The 15,386-nt window shown below is 42.4% G+C and overlaps 1 protein-coding gene and 1 non-coding gene across 2 annotated transcripts in view; both read right to left on the bottom strand.

Annotated features, from left to right (window-relative positions):
- Nucleotides 1-1,369: 1,369 nt before the first annotated feature.
- Nucleotides 1,370-1,441, bottom strand: TRNAY-GUA (transfer RNA tyrosine (anticodon GUA)). Its single transcript has one exon. It is a non-coding gene; the product is annotated as a tRNA-Tyr (tRNA).
- Nucleotides 1,442-9,820: 8,379 nt separating this feature from the next.
- Nucleotides 9,821-15,386, bottom strand: part of LRPPRC (leucine rich pentatricopeptide repeat containing) — a 99,428-nt gene continuing 93,862 nt past the window's right edge. Inside the window, exons 36-38 of the mRNA XM_070379656.1 lie at nt 14,717-14,801; nt 12,085-12,227; nt 9,821-9,979 (exon numbers count right to left, since the gene is read on the bottom strand). Coding sequence (XP_070235757.1) covers nt 9,923-9,979; nt 12,085-12,227; nt 14,717-14,801 — 285 coding nt within the window. The 3' untranslated portion in view covers nt 9,821-9,922. The remainder of the gene's footprint in view (nt 9,980-12,084; nt 12,228-14,716; nt 14,802-15,386) is intronic.

Raw genomic sequence — 15,386 nt, 5'->3', positions numbered from 1 at the left:
CACAACTGCGGAGCCCACATGCTGCAACTACCGAAGACCATGCACCTAGAGCCCGTGCTCTGCAAGAGAGAAGGCCCTGCAGTGAGAAAGCCTGCGCACTCCCAACAGAAAGCAGTCCCTGCGTGCTGCAACTAAAGAAAGCCCACATGCAGAAATGAAGATCCAGTGCAGCCACAAGGAAATTAAGAAATACCTATATCCCCGGCCAAAAGTAAATAAATAGATCCCCAGGTGATCTGTATGTACATCCAGGCTTGAGCAGTCCCTAGCACACTTCCCTGATATAAGACATCCATCCAACTTGGGATATTCATGTTACACTGTAACACTTGACACGCGTCACTGTAACACCACACATGTGTCACTGTTACGTTGCCACCATCCCAAGGGCGGACCCCACTCAAGACTCATTTACTGTCCTGACAATGCCTGCATAGCAAAAGGAGCCAGGGCAGGACCAAGCATTGGATCTAGGCGTCAATTCACTTTGGTCTCTTTTAGTTTAGAATAATCCTCAACTTTCCTTAACTCCCATGACCTTGACACATGAGTGTTTTGTAGAATATCTCTAGATTTGGTTTGTCTGAAACGTTTTTATGATTAAATCCAGGTCATGCCCCTTTGGCGGGAGTATCACAGAGGACTGTGCCCTTCTCGTTGCATCCTCTCGGTGGCATGTGATTTCAGTTTGTCCTGAACTGATGTTAACTTTGACCACCTGATCAAAGGAGTATTTGCCAGGCTTCACATGGTCAACAGTTTCCCCTCCTTTTGTAATTATTAATAAGCATTTGTAGGTAGGTATTTTAAAACTGCTCCTCAAATTTTCCATTAATTCATTTTAAAATTTATATCAGTATAAACCTGTGATTTTCTATTTTATTCAGTGGGCTGTAATCTTTTACTATCATTCTTAATTTAGATGTGCAAACTGTCCCTGACGTGGCCATGAGAGCCTCTTCAAGCTGGCTCCTGCCTCCTTTTGATAAGTCCTCCTCATTCTCTGAACACTTTTGCAACTGTTTCAGACTCATCTTGTACTTTCCCACCCCACCACCCCTCAATCATGGAAGCAGACATTTCTCTAAAGAATCTTGGTTCCTTTCAGGGGAAAATGCCATTTAGAAGCCATTAGAAGCCAAGATATGAGTGATAAGTACGCTCATTGCCATTGGGGTGTCACTGTTTCCAGGCCCTCAGTGGGAATATATACATTTGCACGTGTACACACCAGTGAACCAGTGAAGTTGCTCAGTCGTGTCCAACTCTTTGCAACCCCATGGACTGTAGCCTACCAGGCTCCTCCATCCATGGAATTTTCCAGGCAAGAGTACTGGGAATGGGTTGCCATTTCTTTCTCTAGGGGATTTTCCCAACCCAGGGATCGAACCCAGGTCTCCCGCATTACAGGCAGACGCTTTACCGTCTGAGCCACCCGGGAAGCCTCTGTCCAAATTTTTATGTATATTAATATTTTTCTCCCGCACCGATACATCCAATTCCAATCTACCACCACAGAGTGGATTCTTCTTCTCTTTTCACAATTGTAACTCCCTCCTCCCATTGTAGGAAACCTGGCTTTCACTAACCTTAATATTTTCGCTTATTTTGTTCATCTCCTGTATATAACAAATCTCCCAACTACACCATACTCCTTCGCCTGTGTGGATACCCTGCTAAGACTCTGACTCCCAAATCAAGCTGTCTCCAAGTCAGCAGAGATGCCCTTCTCACCCTACTCTGGCCCATCACACATCTCTCCCACCCCCATTCACAGCCCATAGCCCCCAACACCCAGGCTGTGGTCACCTAGTGGCTTTTCACCTAGTGGCTTTAGGCCTGAATGGAGAAGGGGGAAGACCACGGGATTTTTTCTTTAACTCCCCAGTGATTCCAGCATGTAGGGAGAGTTGACGGTCACCAAGGTACATCATGTGATTTCATTCTGCAAAAGGTTTTAGTAACTCAGTGGGCTATGGTGTGCAGGACTGCGGGGTCACGGAACAAGGGGCAAGGTGCCAAGGCAGGAGAGATGCAGAAACTCCAGCAGGACCTTTTTTTTCTCTCTCTGTATCCTGGAGCTTTACTAAATACCAGTGTGCATGTACCCCCTCAGAGATTCGTTCCACTGGTCTGTTTTTAAAAATGCTCCTCAGGGGATGGGAGGCCAGGGAGAAGAACCACGGTTCTCGAGGCATGCACACAGTTCAGTGAGCCCTCCCTGCTCTAAAAGGGTAGAGATCTGCTTCTGTGTAATTATTAAAAGCAGGGGTTGTGACGAGAACATAGAAAACATTCCTGAACATAAAGAAAAGCAATATTTTCTTAGGTCAGCCTCCCAAGGCAAAAGAAATAAAAACAAAAATTAAAAAATGGGACCCAGTCAAACTTAAAAGCTTTTGGACAACAAAGGAAACCATCAACAGAAGGAAAAAACAACTTACGGGAGAAAATATTTGCAAATGATACTATCGACAGGGTGTTAATATCCAAAATACACATTTTTTTTTCCAAAATACACAAACAGTTTATACAACTCACCAGCAATTTAAAAAAAAAAAAGCAAAAATTGGGCTGAAGATATGCAGATGGGCAACAGGCACATGAAAATATGCTCAGTATCACTAGTTTTTAGGAAAATGCAAATAAATACAATGAGGTAGCACCTCACATCAGTCAGAATGGCTATTATCAAAAAGTCTACAAATTATAAATGCTGGAGAGCTTGTGGAGAAAAGGGAACCTCCTACACTTGTTCATGGGAATGTAAATTGGCGTAGCCACTATGGAAAAGTGTGGTGCAGTGTGGAGGTTTCTCAAAAAACTAAAAATAGAGCTACAGGATGATCCACCAGTCCCACTCCTGAGCATATATCAAGAAAAGATAAAACTCTAATCTGAAAAGGTAGATCCACTCCAATGTTCACAGCAGCACTGTTTACAACACTGAAGACATGGAAATAACTGAAGTGCCCATCAACAGACGACTGGTTTAAGAATATGTGGTGTATATACACACATACACTAAACAGAATGTTCAGTTCAGTTCAGTTCAGTTCAGTCGTTCAGTCGTGTCTGACTCTTTGCGACCCCATGAATCGCGGCACGCCAGGCCTCCCTGTCCATCACCCACTCCCGGAGTTCATTCAGACTCACGTCCATCGAGTCAGTGATGCCATCCAGCCATCTCATCCTCTGTTGTCCCCTTCTCCTCCTGCCCCCAATCCCTCCCGGCATCAGGGTCTTTTCCAATGAGTCAGCTCTTCGCATGAAGTGGCCAAACTATTTCACTCAGCCATAAATAAGAATGAAATACATGTGTGCGAGGAAACTGTCGACCGAAACCGGCTGGCTCAGCCAGGCATGATAATAACCACTTGCATGAGTTGTCTCACAACAAGAGGTCCTGATAAAAAATATTAGTGCTACGACGAAAAACTGAGGAGAATTCAGGAGGGGCCAAAAGGAGGGAGGAGATGCCAGCCCATAATATGTCCTGCCAACCTCCCAGAAACCCTCACTCTGGAATCCATCATGGCTGAGAGATACATACACTACCAGGAAGAACCCCAAGGCCCAGGACCAAATGTAGGCACAGGAATGATGATTGGCCAAGACAGCCTGGAAGGCTAACCCCATCACTGTCAAACCTGACACTGAGTCACGCGGCAGAGCTGTTCTCTTTCCCTGCTGTTCTTCACATAGGTGCCGCTTTCCAACCAAGTCTTTTGCTCGGTCAGTCCGTGTGACTCCTCAGTTTACTTCCTGGTGTTAAACAAGAGTCCACTCTCTGGCCTTGGACAGAGCCCCACTCCAGTACCATCTGCAGCAATGGATGGACTTAAGAGAATATCATACTAAGTCAAGTCAGGCAGGCAGACAAATATTATGTGATATCACACACGTGGAACCTAAAAAATAATACAAATGACTTTATATACAAAACAGAAGCAGACTCATAGACATAGAACACAAACTTACAGTTACCAAAGGGGAAGGCTGGCGGAATATAAATTGGGAGTATGGGACTATAAAGAAAGCTGAGCACCGAAGAATTGCTGCTTTTGAACTGTGGTGTTGGAGAAGACTCTTGACAGTCCCTTGGACTGCAAGGAGATCCAACCAGTCCATCCTAAAGGAGATCAGTCCTGAATATTCATTGGAAGCACTGATGCTGAAGCTGAGACTCTAATACCTTGGCCACCTGATGCGAAGAACTGACTCATTTGAAAAGACCCTGATACTGGGAAAGATTGAAGGTGGGAGGAGAAGGGGACAATGGAGGATGAGATGGTTGGATGGCATCACTGACTCAATGGACATGAGTTTGAATAAATTCCCAGAGTTGGTGATGGACAGGGAGGCCTGGTGTGTTGCGATCCATGGGGTCTCGAAGAGTCGGATGTGACTGAGTGACTGAACTGAACTGAACTGAATTTATGGGATTAGCAGATACAAACTAGTACACATAAAATAGAGACGCAACAAGAATTTACTATACAGACCAGGGAACTATACTTGTTATAACTTACAATCCAGGTTCGATCCCTGGGTCGGGAAGATCCCTTGGAGAAGGAAATGGCAACCCACTCCAGTACTCTTGCCTGAAAAACTCCATCGCCTGTCGCCTGAGGACCCTGGTAGGCGACAGTCCATGGAGTCGCAGAGTTGGACACGACTGAGCAACTTCACGACGACGAATAACTTACAATGGAAAATAAACTTAAAATGTATACATGCAACTGAATCACTTTGCTGTACACCTGAAACTAACATAATATTGTAAATCAGCTATAATTAAAAAAAAAAGCAGGGTTGCAATCTTTCCCCTTTAAGGGTCAGATAGCAAATAGTTGTCTCTGTGGGCCATACAGTCTGTCGCAACTGCTTAAACTGGCTGTCACAGTGCGAAGGCGCCACAGACATCTCTGAAGTCTGGGTGGTGTGGCTGTGTTCCAGTGAAACATTATTTACAAAAACAGGCGGCGTGCAGATTTGACCTGAGGCTGTAGTTTGCAGACCTTTGATCAAAAGGTAAAGCGTTTGAAATTTGCATTTTTAAGCCCTCTGATTTCAACTTGTGCTATTGACAGGGAAATTTTAATTAAGCAGAAAATAATTACCTTTATATTGACTCAAATGTTTCCTGATGAGATTTTTTAAAACTGCTTTCGTTCCTATAAAGAAAGATTATTTAAGATGCAATCATTCCCTCGGTCAAGCTGATCTCCTCGGTCAGGCTCATAGAAGCAGATCTTGCATTTGTTTCTTTCCTTCCGCTTTCTTCTTGTTTTGATCCCAGATTAAACAGCTAGCAGCAGTGATCTTTAAATCTGTACCAAATCCAAGTGTGAACTACAAACCTGGGGCTAGGGGGTTCTGCTGAGATGTAAATTAGTCACTGGGCAGAGTTTAGCACAGCTGCCCTGGGCCCCTCTCCTTCAGCCCCAGTCAGGGAGCTGGAGCACCAAGCAGGCTCTGAAGGAGAGAGCAAGGGCCTGGGATGCTGGTATGCAGGAGTAAGGAAGCATCTTGCTGGCTGATCTCTGCTTATTTACATCCAATTCTCATGCCTGAAAGCATCCTGATTTGCAAACAGTCTAAACTAGGTAATTCAAATCTCAAATCATCTGTCATCTGTGTTGATAAAATGACTGGTTCTTCTAAAGTGGCCAGGGTATGGAGCCTGTCTTTATCCCATAGTCTGCCTGGGTAGGGCAGGAGGCAGGCAGATGGAGCACAGCCCATTTTCTGGTGGCAGCCTGGAAGTAGCCGTGCGTGTGGTTGTTAGCAGCTAATAATTAAAACAATCGTGTTTTAAGCACTGGGTTGAGACTTTTAAATACTTACCAACTCAAAGACTGGATAATACTTCTCAGCTTTCCAGGTGATGGTGCTCACAGTTATGGTTGTTTCATGTTTCCCCAAACTGCTAAAAAGCCCCATCATGGTCCCATGTTAAAAACGCAGCTCTTTGTGTTTGAGTCCACTCCTGCACTGTGCTTGTGCTCAGCTTGAGGTTGTCTGATTTCATCACACATCTGTGAGCTGTCTTCCTCCTGGCAGCCAACCTTGAAATGCTTACCTGCGGGCACACAGGGTTTGCGACAATTCCTCGGGCGTCAACCCCAAGATCCTAGTTCCGAGCTAAAGGTGGTGCCTCTATCTCCTATGAAAAGGTGTATGAGGAAGAATGCCCACCCCCCAGCACACAGAAACAATAAAAGCAACATGCCTTGGAAAGGGGGACAAGTGAGGTACCCGTTGATTTCATTCAATGATGCTTACTGGGCACCTACCACTGCCAGAATGGTGGGGCCACAGAACACCAGGAGAGCTCAAGTTCTTGGGGGAGAAAAACCACAAGTAAATGATTGAGAGAATCTCAGCAAGTGCAGGGCAGTGGCAGGGTTGGTGAGATCTGTTATTGATCTCTTGAAGATCCAGAGTCAGGGCAGTGGCAGGGTTGGTGAGATCTGTTATTGATCTCTTGAAGATCCAGAGTCCAAACTCACGTGCAGGGTGGTAGATCTGAAGCTGGTTAAGTGTGTTTGCTCTACTTGGACCTGATGACATTGCTTTTCTTCATGCAAAAAAACCCGATAAGTGCCTATTTCAACTTGCTAATACAGCCATTTTCCTTATTAATACTAAAGCTGCATAATGTGGGCTATGTAAAAGTCCGCAGGCCTGCAAACAGGGTATGTTTCGGATGGAAACACTCACATGTATGATTGCACAATAGCAAAGAGATAAATGACCATGATTTTGTAACCCCCTGCTGCTGTTAGCTTGACCATACTTCAGGAATGTTGCTTTCACTTATAGAAACTACACAAAGGTTGGTTTGTCAAAAAGACAAATATTAAATGAAAACTGTTTGCTTGAAGACATGAGAAAAAGTGTGCAGAGGACACACACTGCACAGACTGAAGAAATAAAATGTTCCAGGAAGATTCATTTGCAATATAAAGCTTAGTAATTTATTGCAACTTGAAAATTTGCTGATTATGCCAGACACTGGGGATTAGATTAAATGGAAGAAAATACCTTTATAGTGCAAGCTATCCAGTCTGGAACACTTGTATTGATGTGAAAGGTTTTAAAAATATATTCTTAAAGTTTAGAGATTCTGATTTGATTTTTAACTGAGTCTAAGATTGCATCTTTTGTTGTTGTTGTTGTTGTTGTTTTGGTATTCTCATAGTAATAAGTACACGTCTGTCTGGAGTCCTGGCCATATATCGCTGATTCCGGGCAAATTAACTTCTGTAAGCACCTCACTGTGGGTATCAGGCAGGAGGGGCGTGTGACACATGGGAGAACCCACAAAACTGACCACTGACAACTGGGGAATGCACTAGGCTAGGATACAGAGACAGGAGACAAAGCACTGACCCTCAGGGAGTTCACAGCCTGTGTGACTGGCTTCTGCTCTGCTTTCAAGCAGCTGCGGGGGTCTGGAGAGCAGGGAGGCGGGCAGGGACACTGAAGCATCCTCAGAAAGCACTCACAAACAAGGCACAGGAGAGGGAAGGCAGGAAGACAGGTGTGCGCGCAGCCCTGGGGGAGTGGAGCCCACTCCGCTACACAGCTTTAAAATGCTTTGTCTGACACTTAAAGTCCCCCTTGTTTTGTCATTTACCACATCCAACTCTAATTCTCACCAACCATGGACCTCGGAGATCTCAAGTATCTGCGCATCCTTAAGAGAGATAAGCAGTGACTTCATACGCACAAGCTGTGCACCATTTGACAAGCAAATTCTGGCCACAACAGAGGCCACCACACAATTTTTAATTAAAAATTTTAAGACTCAAGTCCTTGAAATGGCTTAAAGTGGTTATATAAAAATTTGATAGGATAAAAATGAACAAGCCCACAGGTTGCTCAAATACAATTTATTCAAAGCAATTCACATTAAAATATTAGGTTTAAATACACATACAACTGTATTATAAAACACTACACTTTTCCAAGGTTTATGACATTTACTTTTTAGAATCACCTGTATGCTTCTAATTTGAGTCTAAAAGATACCACTGAGTGTTGCTATAATTGTATTTATATTCCCATTTATTTCAACTGTGCTAATAGATATTTAGAAAGTATTCATAAGCTCATCTAGAATACACATGGTTATATGTTAAATGTTTACATTTAAAAGGGGAAGCCAATACAGTGCTACAGATACATGACTTGATAGTTCTTTAATATATGAAATATATTTAATGGTTCAGCTTGCTAGAAATGTTATTAAGCAGGAAAAGCTCATCAAGCGGTTTATATCTACCTCCTCTGCACTAGACCCACATTCTACCAGAGTCCTTATACAAGGCTGGCTGGGAGTCACTTCACGTAAATGAGATTGTACTCTTGAGTTTCTGTAAAAATGACTGGGAAGTTCAGATTTTGCCCCAAGGTTGTTCCTCATCTTAGAGATCTATGTCAATGATTATTAATAAAATTTAGCTCAACTAACCTATGATTGGCATAACTCCAAAATACAGAGCCTGTTTCAGTGGAATCCCAAATGAGTGAGGCTCATGGCAAATCAGGTATCATCAAAACAGCACGCGTAGGTCCTGCACCAGAAAAGTGCACAAAGGGAAGCTTAGGACTGCGTTCTGGAGGCTGGGACTCGGCACTGACCGAGCCCCATTCCTCAGGTCTGATTCTACAGAGCAGAGATGAAGAAAAGTATGGCTGCTGCCACCGTAACATTATTCCTTGGCTTCCCTCTGTCAACCCTTTCTTATGACACCTGCAGGCCCCAGATGCAGGACGGTTGGTCCCCAAAACACACAAGTTAGCAGCATAAACAGCGTGGGGCTGGCTTATTTCCCACCAAGGCAAGGTCCCCCTTCTTGTACATGGTGGGAACCAAGCAACCTCATGGAAACCAAAACAGTAGCTAATCACTGATTTCAAATGAACAAGGAATACACCAAATGGGGATAAGTCCAATTAAAGCATTCTCAACTTTTAAATAATACCATAATCCCCAAGTAGGTCAACATTACATAGTAAGATGACAGACTATCTTGACCACCCCGCCTTAGATTCTTTTATAGTAATGACTTACAGTGTAGATATTAACAGGCATGAAGGCCTACTTGAGGACAACTTTGGTAAAACTGAATACAAACCAAGATTTCACTCCTTCATATACTTATTTACATATTCACTGGGTGTGCCATGAAGTAACAAGTCCAGTGCAGGGTAGAGCTTATGCTGATGAAGACCTGAAACCGGGATGAACGGAATGTATTGCTCTACTTCATGATCAAACTCATGACTCAGATGCAGATCTGGAGACTTCAGTGAACAGAGGTCTGTGGGAGCCACTGTGGTAGAAGGGAAGGCTTGGAGGGAGCACCCTGAACCAGCAAGTCTCTTTCAGTCTTAGCATCTCACTGGAAATGACAAGCGATGGATTTGATTAAACGTCAGATGCCTCTGGCGCCAACATTTTACAAACTGGAAAGTATGCGGGGTGTGTAAGTAAAGAATTTCATAGAATATTAAGCACCAGAGAGCCCACTGAGCATCATTTTGTCTGGCTCCAAAATTTTTCAGATAAACAATACTGACAAGCAAGTCAACTAAAGGGACAAAATAGCAGAGGATCTGAAAAGTCAATGGGGAGAAGAACCCTCAAAAACTATGGCCTCATACACCAGGAGCTTCAAAGAAAATGCCATAGATTCACAGTGTAGGCAAAACCCAAAAATGTCCAGTGACTTAATATACACAGTTATGGTCAGTAAGATGGTGAACATTATCAACATTATGAATAAATAAAAGTACATAAACAAAGTCACTTTTTATTTGTTTATTTTGTCCTCTAAAACACATTTAAAAAATAATATTTAGACACAGAATCACAAATACACATAAAATAAAATAGTGCTGGCTTGCTTCACAAATGGGTTTCCTTTGACTCCTTTAGCTGCTTTGCATAAAATTCAAAGCTCTCCTGTAGACAAGAAAAAAGGGAGGGAAGTTACAGATAAGAGTTACCAGCAAGAGATGATGGCACAAAACTTGGAAATCATAAAGTACTGCCAACTGGCAGGACAGACTGCTGGGCCCATGACAGCTGCCGTCCCCTCAAGGCTTCAGCACTCTGCTTTGTTTCATGAAATCACCTATCCAATAGCCTCCAAGTCAGAGTCAAAGCACCAAGAGCCCCTGCTCTGTGTGTGCAGGTGTTAACACTTGGGAGACTCTGCAGTCTCCCTTGGGAAGGTTAAGAGGTTTGAAATAAACATGTTTTAGCCACTTCCAGTTCAGTGAAACAGTAAAAAGGAATTCTGCACATATGATTTCTCTTATTAAACAGCCAAGTAAAACAAAATTTCCCAGGCAACCTACTGAATGGGAGAAAATATTTGCAAAGGTATTTATCTGATGGGGGTTAACTGTCATACAAAAAATTTATATAACTCAATAGCAACAATGGAACTGAACAGACATGTTTCCAAAAATGCACTACAGATGGCCAAGAGGTGCATGAAAAGCTGCTCAACATCACCAATCAGGGAAATGCAAACAAAAACACCCTGAGATGCATCTCCCTTCATATCTGTTAGAATGGCTACTGTCAAAATATGACTAGAAATAACAAGTGTTGGTGAAGACATGGAGAAAAAGGAGCCCGTGTGCACTGCTGGTGGGAACATACATGGTGTAGCCACTAAGTAAAACTATGGCAGCTCCTCAAGAAATCCAAACGAAAACTAACATATGATCTAGCAATTCCACTTCTGGGTGTTTATCCAAAAAAATGAAAACATTTATTAAAAAAGATATATGCTCCCCGCATATTCACTGCAGAGTTAACAGGAGCCAAGACAAGGAAACAACCTCAACACCCATTGATGGATCAATGAATAAAGAAAATGTCGCACACACAGACACAGGAATATTATTCTGCCATAAAAAGAATGCAATCTTGCCACTTGCAGCAACAAGCAAGGATGGACCCCGAGAGTACTGTACTAAGTGAAGTAAGCCAGACAGAAAAAGATAAACACTGTGTGATCTCACTTATATCTAGAATCTGAAAAACACAAAGCTCATGGATACAGAGAATAGATTAGTGGTTGCCTAAAGGTTGCCTGCGGAGAAGGCAATGGCACCCCACTCCAGTACTCTTGCCTGGAAAATCCCATGGACAGAGGAGCTGGTGGGCTGCAGTCCATGGGGTCGCTAAGAGTCAGACACGACTGAGCGACTTCACTTTCACTTTTTACTTTCATGCATTGGAGAAGGAAATGGCAACCCACTCCAGTGTTCTTCCCTGGAGAATCCCAGGGACGGGGGAGCCTGGTGGGCTGCCATCTATGGGGTCCCACAGAGTCGGACACAACTAAAGTGACTTAGCAGCAGCCACAAAGGTTGCCTGAGGCAGGAAGGGGTGAGGGTTGGGGAGGATGAAGATGGGTAAGCCATGGGGAGATAATATACATATATATATAGTTAATAATACTGTACTGCACATTCTACAGCAGCTAAGAGAGCAGATCTTGAAAGTTTTCACACACACAAATTTTTGAGTATGTATGGTAGCCACTGTTAACTGGACTTACTGTGGTGATCATTCTGTAATATCTACAAATATCAAATTATTTTGTACACTTGAAATTAATATAATGCTATGTCAATTATACTTCAATTAAAAATCCTAGATAAAGAAATAAAAACCAACTTATTTAAAAATGGAAATGAACAAGTAATTAACTGTGACATAATATGCTTAGCTATTGAAATACAGGCCATTAAATCCTATTTCAAGTTGAAATGAAGAGAGAACTGCCCCAAGGACATTTGATAAATTCATACCTACAGCTGAAGGTCTGAGAGTGACCTTGTATTTTAAACCCTGGTCTCAGAGGGCTATGTTCTGCGGCAGCCAGACCCGTAGCATAACTTTAGTTCCTGAAGCCCTCCCTGGAGGGTCCTTCACAGAGATCTAATCCTCATGTAATTAAGTATTCACCTTATTTTTCACACATTATTATGAAGCATACACAAATCTGTAGAGGTATTTTTCCCCCCTCTTAATTAAGAAACACTCACAGGAGGTTCAGTGAAAGGGACAGACTCTCCAGCATTCTTCAGCAGAACTGCGTAACGCTTTAGAAACAGATCATTCAATTTTACATTCTTTGCAGTCAAACTTTCATATAGTGCTTTAGCAGATGCAACATCATTGTCGAAGACTAGAAAAAAAAGATATTAATCATAGATAAAGTCAACCTATCTTCTTGTTTTTCCCAAACACTTAGACATTCATCGATACCTGGATCCCTTTATCCTAAAGGAAACCAATACTTAACTACCTTCAACAAAAAACCATATCCAGGATCTACAATCCAGTCTTCCTTCCCCACACCTCTCACTCAGCATTACCCACTGTGAAAGAGAAGGCATGACAACCCAGCTATTTTAAAAGACCCATGCTAGTTCAACTGACCACAGACAGAAGTCTCCAATCACAGAGTAAGCGCATACCATTCAATCTTCTTCTGTTTAAAACCACACTTTGAAATCGGCTAATTCAGTGACTTTTGTGATGAGGGGCATGTGAAATAAGTAATGTGGAGGTCTGTATCTACATCAAGATCAGCTGCTAAACAACACCAGAAGACTTTCAGTATATTCTCCTATTCTAAAATATGCAAATGAGGCATACAGTTAGCTAGTGATCCCCCCAGATTCATATACATTATTAATATACATTAAAAAACTACATACATCTGTGTAACAAGCTACACTAATATTTCATGTAATTGGATGATGCAGCAGCCTAGGAGCTAAGTTTACCTGGCTCTCTACTTGTGGCTGACATGCAAATATTTTTAAGTTCACTGTTGAAATTATACAGGCTCTGCTAAGAATTGTTAGTGATCTGACTCTTTGATCTTGCATTAGATTGTTAACATCTACCCTACACTGATGCTGAATAATTAACCCCAACTCTACCAGCACCAAGGTGAGCCTCCAGGATGAAGTGGGATGTTCAGGGATCAATCAAGGATCTCCCTAAGGGACTGAGGATGACTGTACACCTCTCACTGAAGCTGAACAGATCTTTAGCTTGGGTGAAGTCAGTTTCCTCTGTGTGAATCCTTTGTTCCCGTCCCTAAGAGACCAAAGCCTTCTCTTTCCACTGCCAAGTGCTCAACCCAAGCTCTAGCATCTTCTAGGGAGCTACTCCCAAAACTCTATCTTCTCTTTCCTTACTTCCTGATCTCCCTGCTCTTCTCCCTCCCAACTATCACGCAATTTAGTAGTAACTTCATGCTGTTTTACACTTCATCTTACATTTACTAATACCTGCCAATGCTAAAGCTGAAACTCCAGTACTTTAGCCACCTCATGTGAAGAGTTGACTCATTGGAAAAGACTCTGATGCTGGGAGGGATTGGGGGCAGGAGGAGAAGGGGACGACAGAGGATGAGATGGCTGGATAGCATCACTGACTCGATGGACGTGAGTCTCAGTGAACTCCGGGAGTGGGTGATGGACAGGGAGGCCTGGCGTGCTGCGATTCATGGGGTCGCAAAGAGTCAGACACGACTGAGCGACTGAACTGAACTGAACCTTAAAAAAGTTTATGATTATAGCACTATTTCGAAATATATCATGTTCCGCTCATAAGGGGAACATGATATAAAAATGGAAAATTCTGATTGCTAAGTCTGGTGTCCTGCCAACAATCAAGTCCACAAAGCAACTCTTTATTTACCCTTTGGCTCAAGTGAACAAATCAGCGGGTCTCAGATGGACAGCTGATCATAACTTACAAATGCTGACATTCATCTTAATTACTGAGGAAACTTTAGACTAGTTCCCTTCCACATGTGGTCGCCTGGCAACCAGGGAAGAAAACTGTTTAAAAGACTACAATTTCAAAGCTGTGACTTCAGGTAAAACCTCGGGGCCCACTTTTTAATTAAGGTGTTTGCTATTTCCAAAAGGAGGTAGGTAGGCCACTGAAGGAGCAAACAGGCAAGTGAAGTCTTAAACATATAGCCATTTTACGCTGTATTTCAGGTGGCAGGCCCCTGGAGGGGCAGGATTGGTTCCCAGAATGTACACCCAAGTGGACTTCAAAGTCTTTCCAGGAACCTGGATTGTAACTCAACAAAGCAGGGCCTCACAAAAGATGCTCAGAGATGGTTTATAAGAATAATTTCAGATTTTTTTTTTTTTTTTTAAATACAGGGTTTCTTTTTTTTCTTTTTTGGCTGTGCTGGGTCTTTGCTGATGCATGGGCTTTTTTCTAGTCATGGCGAGCAGAGGCTACTCTCCAGGGGTGGTGCGCAAGCTTCTCACTGCAGTGGCTTCTCGTGTTGCAGAGCACCAGCTCTAGGGCACATGGGGCTTCAGTAGCTACAGCTCCTGGGCTCTAGAGCACAGGCTCAACAGCTGTGGCACACAGGTTTAATTCCCATGGCATGCGGGGATCTTCCCAGATCTAGGATCAAACCCACGTCTTCTGCATTGGCTGGCAAATCATTTACCACTGAGCCACCAGGGAACCCCCTTAAATATAGTTTTAAAACGTATCCTAAGGCTAAATAAATTATTTATACCATAAGCAATTATCTGATACTCAGGATTACTGCTTTTGAGCTGAAGACTTGTTGACTATACTACAAATATTTAAATCACTTAAATAATGCAGTTACATGAGACTTATTACCATAGCTTTTCATGAGGCAAGTGTATGCTTCTTCCTTGTCAATTAATTCAGGAATCAATTCTAACAAAGACTTCATAACTGGTGCCTAGGAAATTAAATATAAGTAACATCACCACAACTCAAAAGAACAGTGAAATATGACACTGATATATGGACATTATATCATAAAAACTTAACAATAATACAGTAGAACTGCCTACTCAATTTAATGGACTATTTCCCTTTTGTATCTCTTAGTATAGTCAGCCCCTCTGTTACCTGTGGGTTCCAAGTCTGTGGATTTAACCAACCCTGGACCAAAAATATTCAGAAGAAAAAAAAAATTCTAGAAAGTCCAAAAATGCAAATGTTGAATTTGCTGGGTGCCAGCAAATATTTACATAGCATTTACATTGTATTAGGTATTGTCAGTAATCTAGGGATGATTTAACATTTACAGGTAATGAGTGGTAGATTATATGTAAATATACAGCATTCTATATAATCTCATAGAAAGGAAAAAAAGGGCAACTCAGTACTTCCTAAATGATGCTTGCTGTAACTAAATACATGAGTCAGAGAGAAAAGTGCAATTAGGTAAATATTTTTCTTTTGAAAAGTGTGTTTATGTGAAAATTAAGGAAAATTAGTTTCCAGAGTTGGAAACAACCTAAATGTTTCACATAAAACA

The sequence above is a fragment of the Bos mutus genome, chromosome 11 (assembly GCF_027580195.1).
Source record: "Bos mutus isolate GX-2022 chromosome 11, NWIPB_WYAK_1.1, whole genome shotgun sequence".
Taxonomy (NCBI): Eukaryota; Metazoa; Chordata; class Mammalia; order Artiodactyla; family Bovidae; genus Bos; species Bos mutus.
Note: the sequence above shows the minus strand (reverse complement) of the source record. Positions and strands in the feature narration are given on the sequence as shown.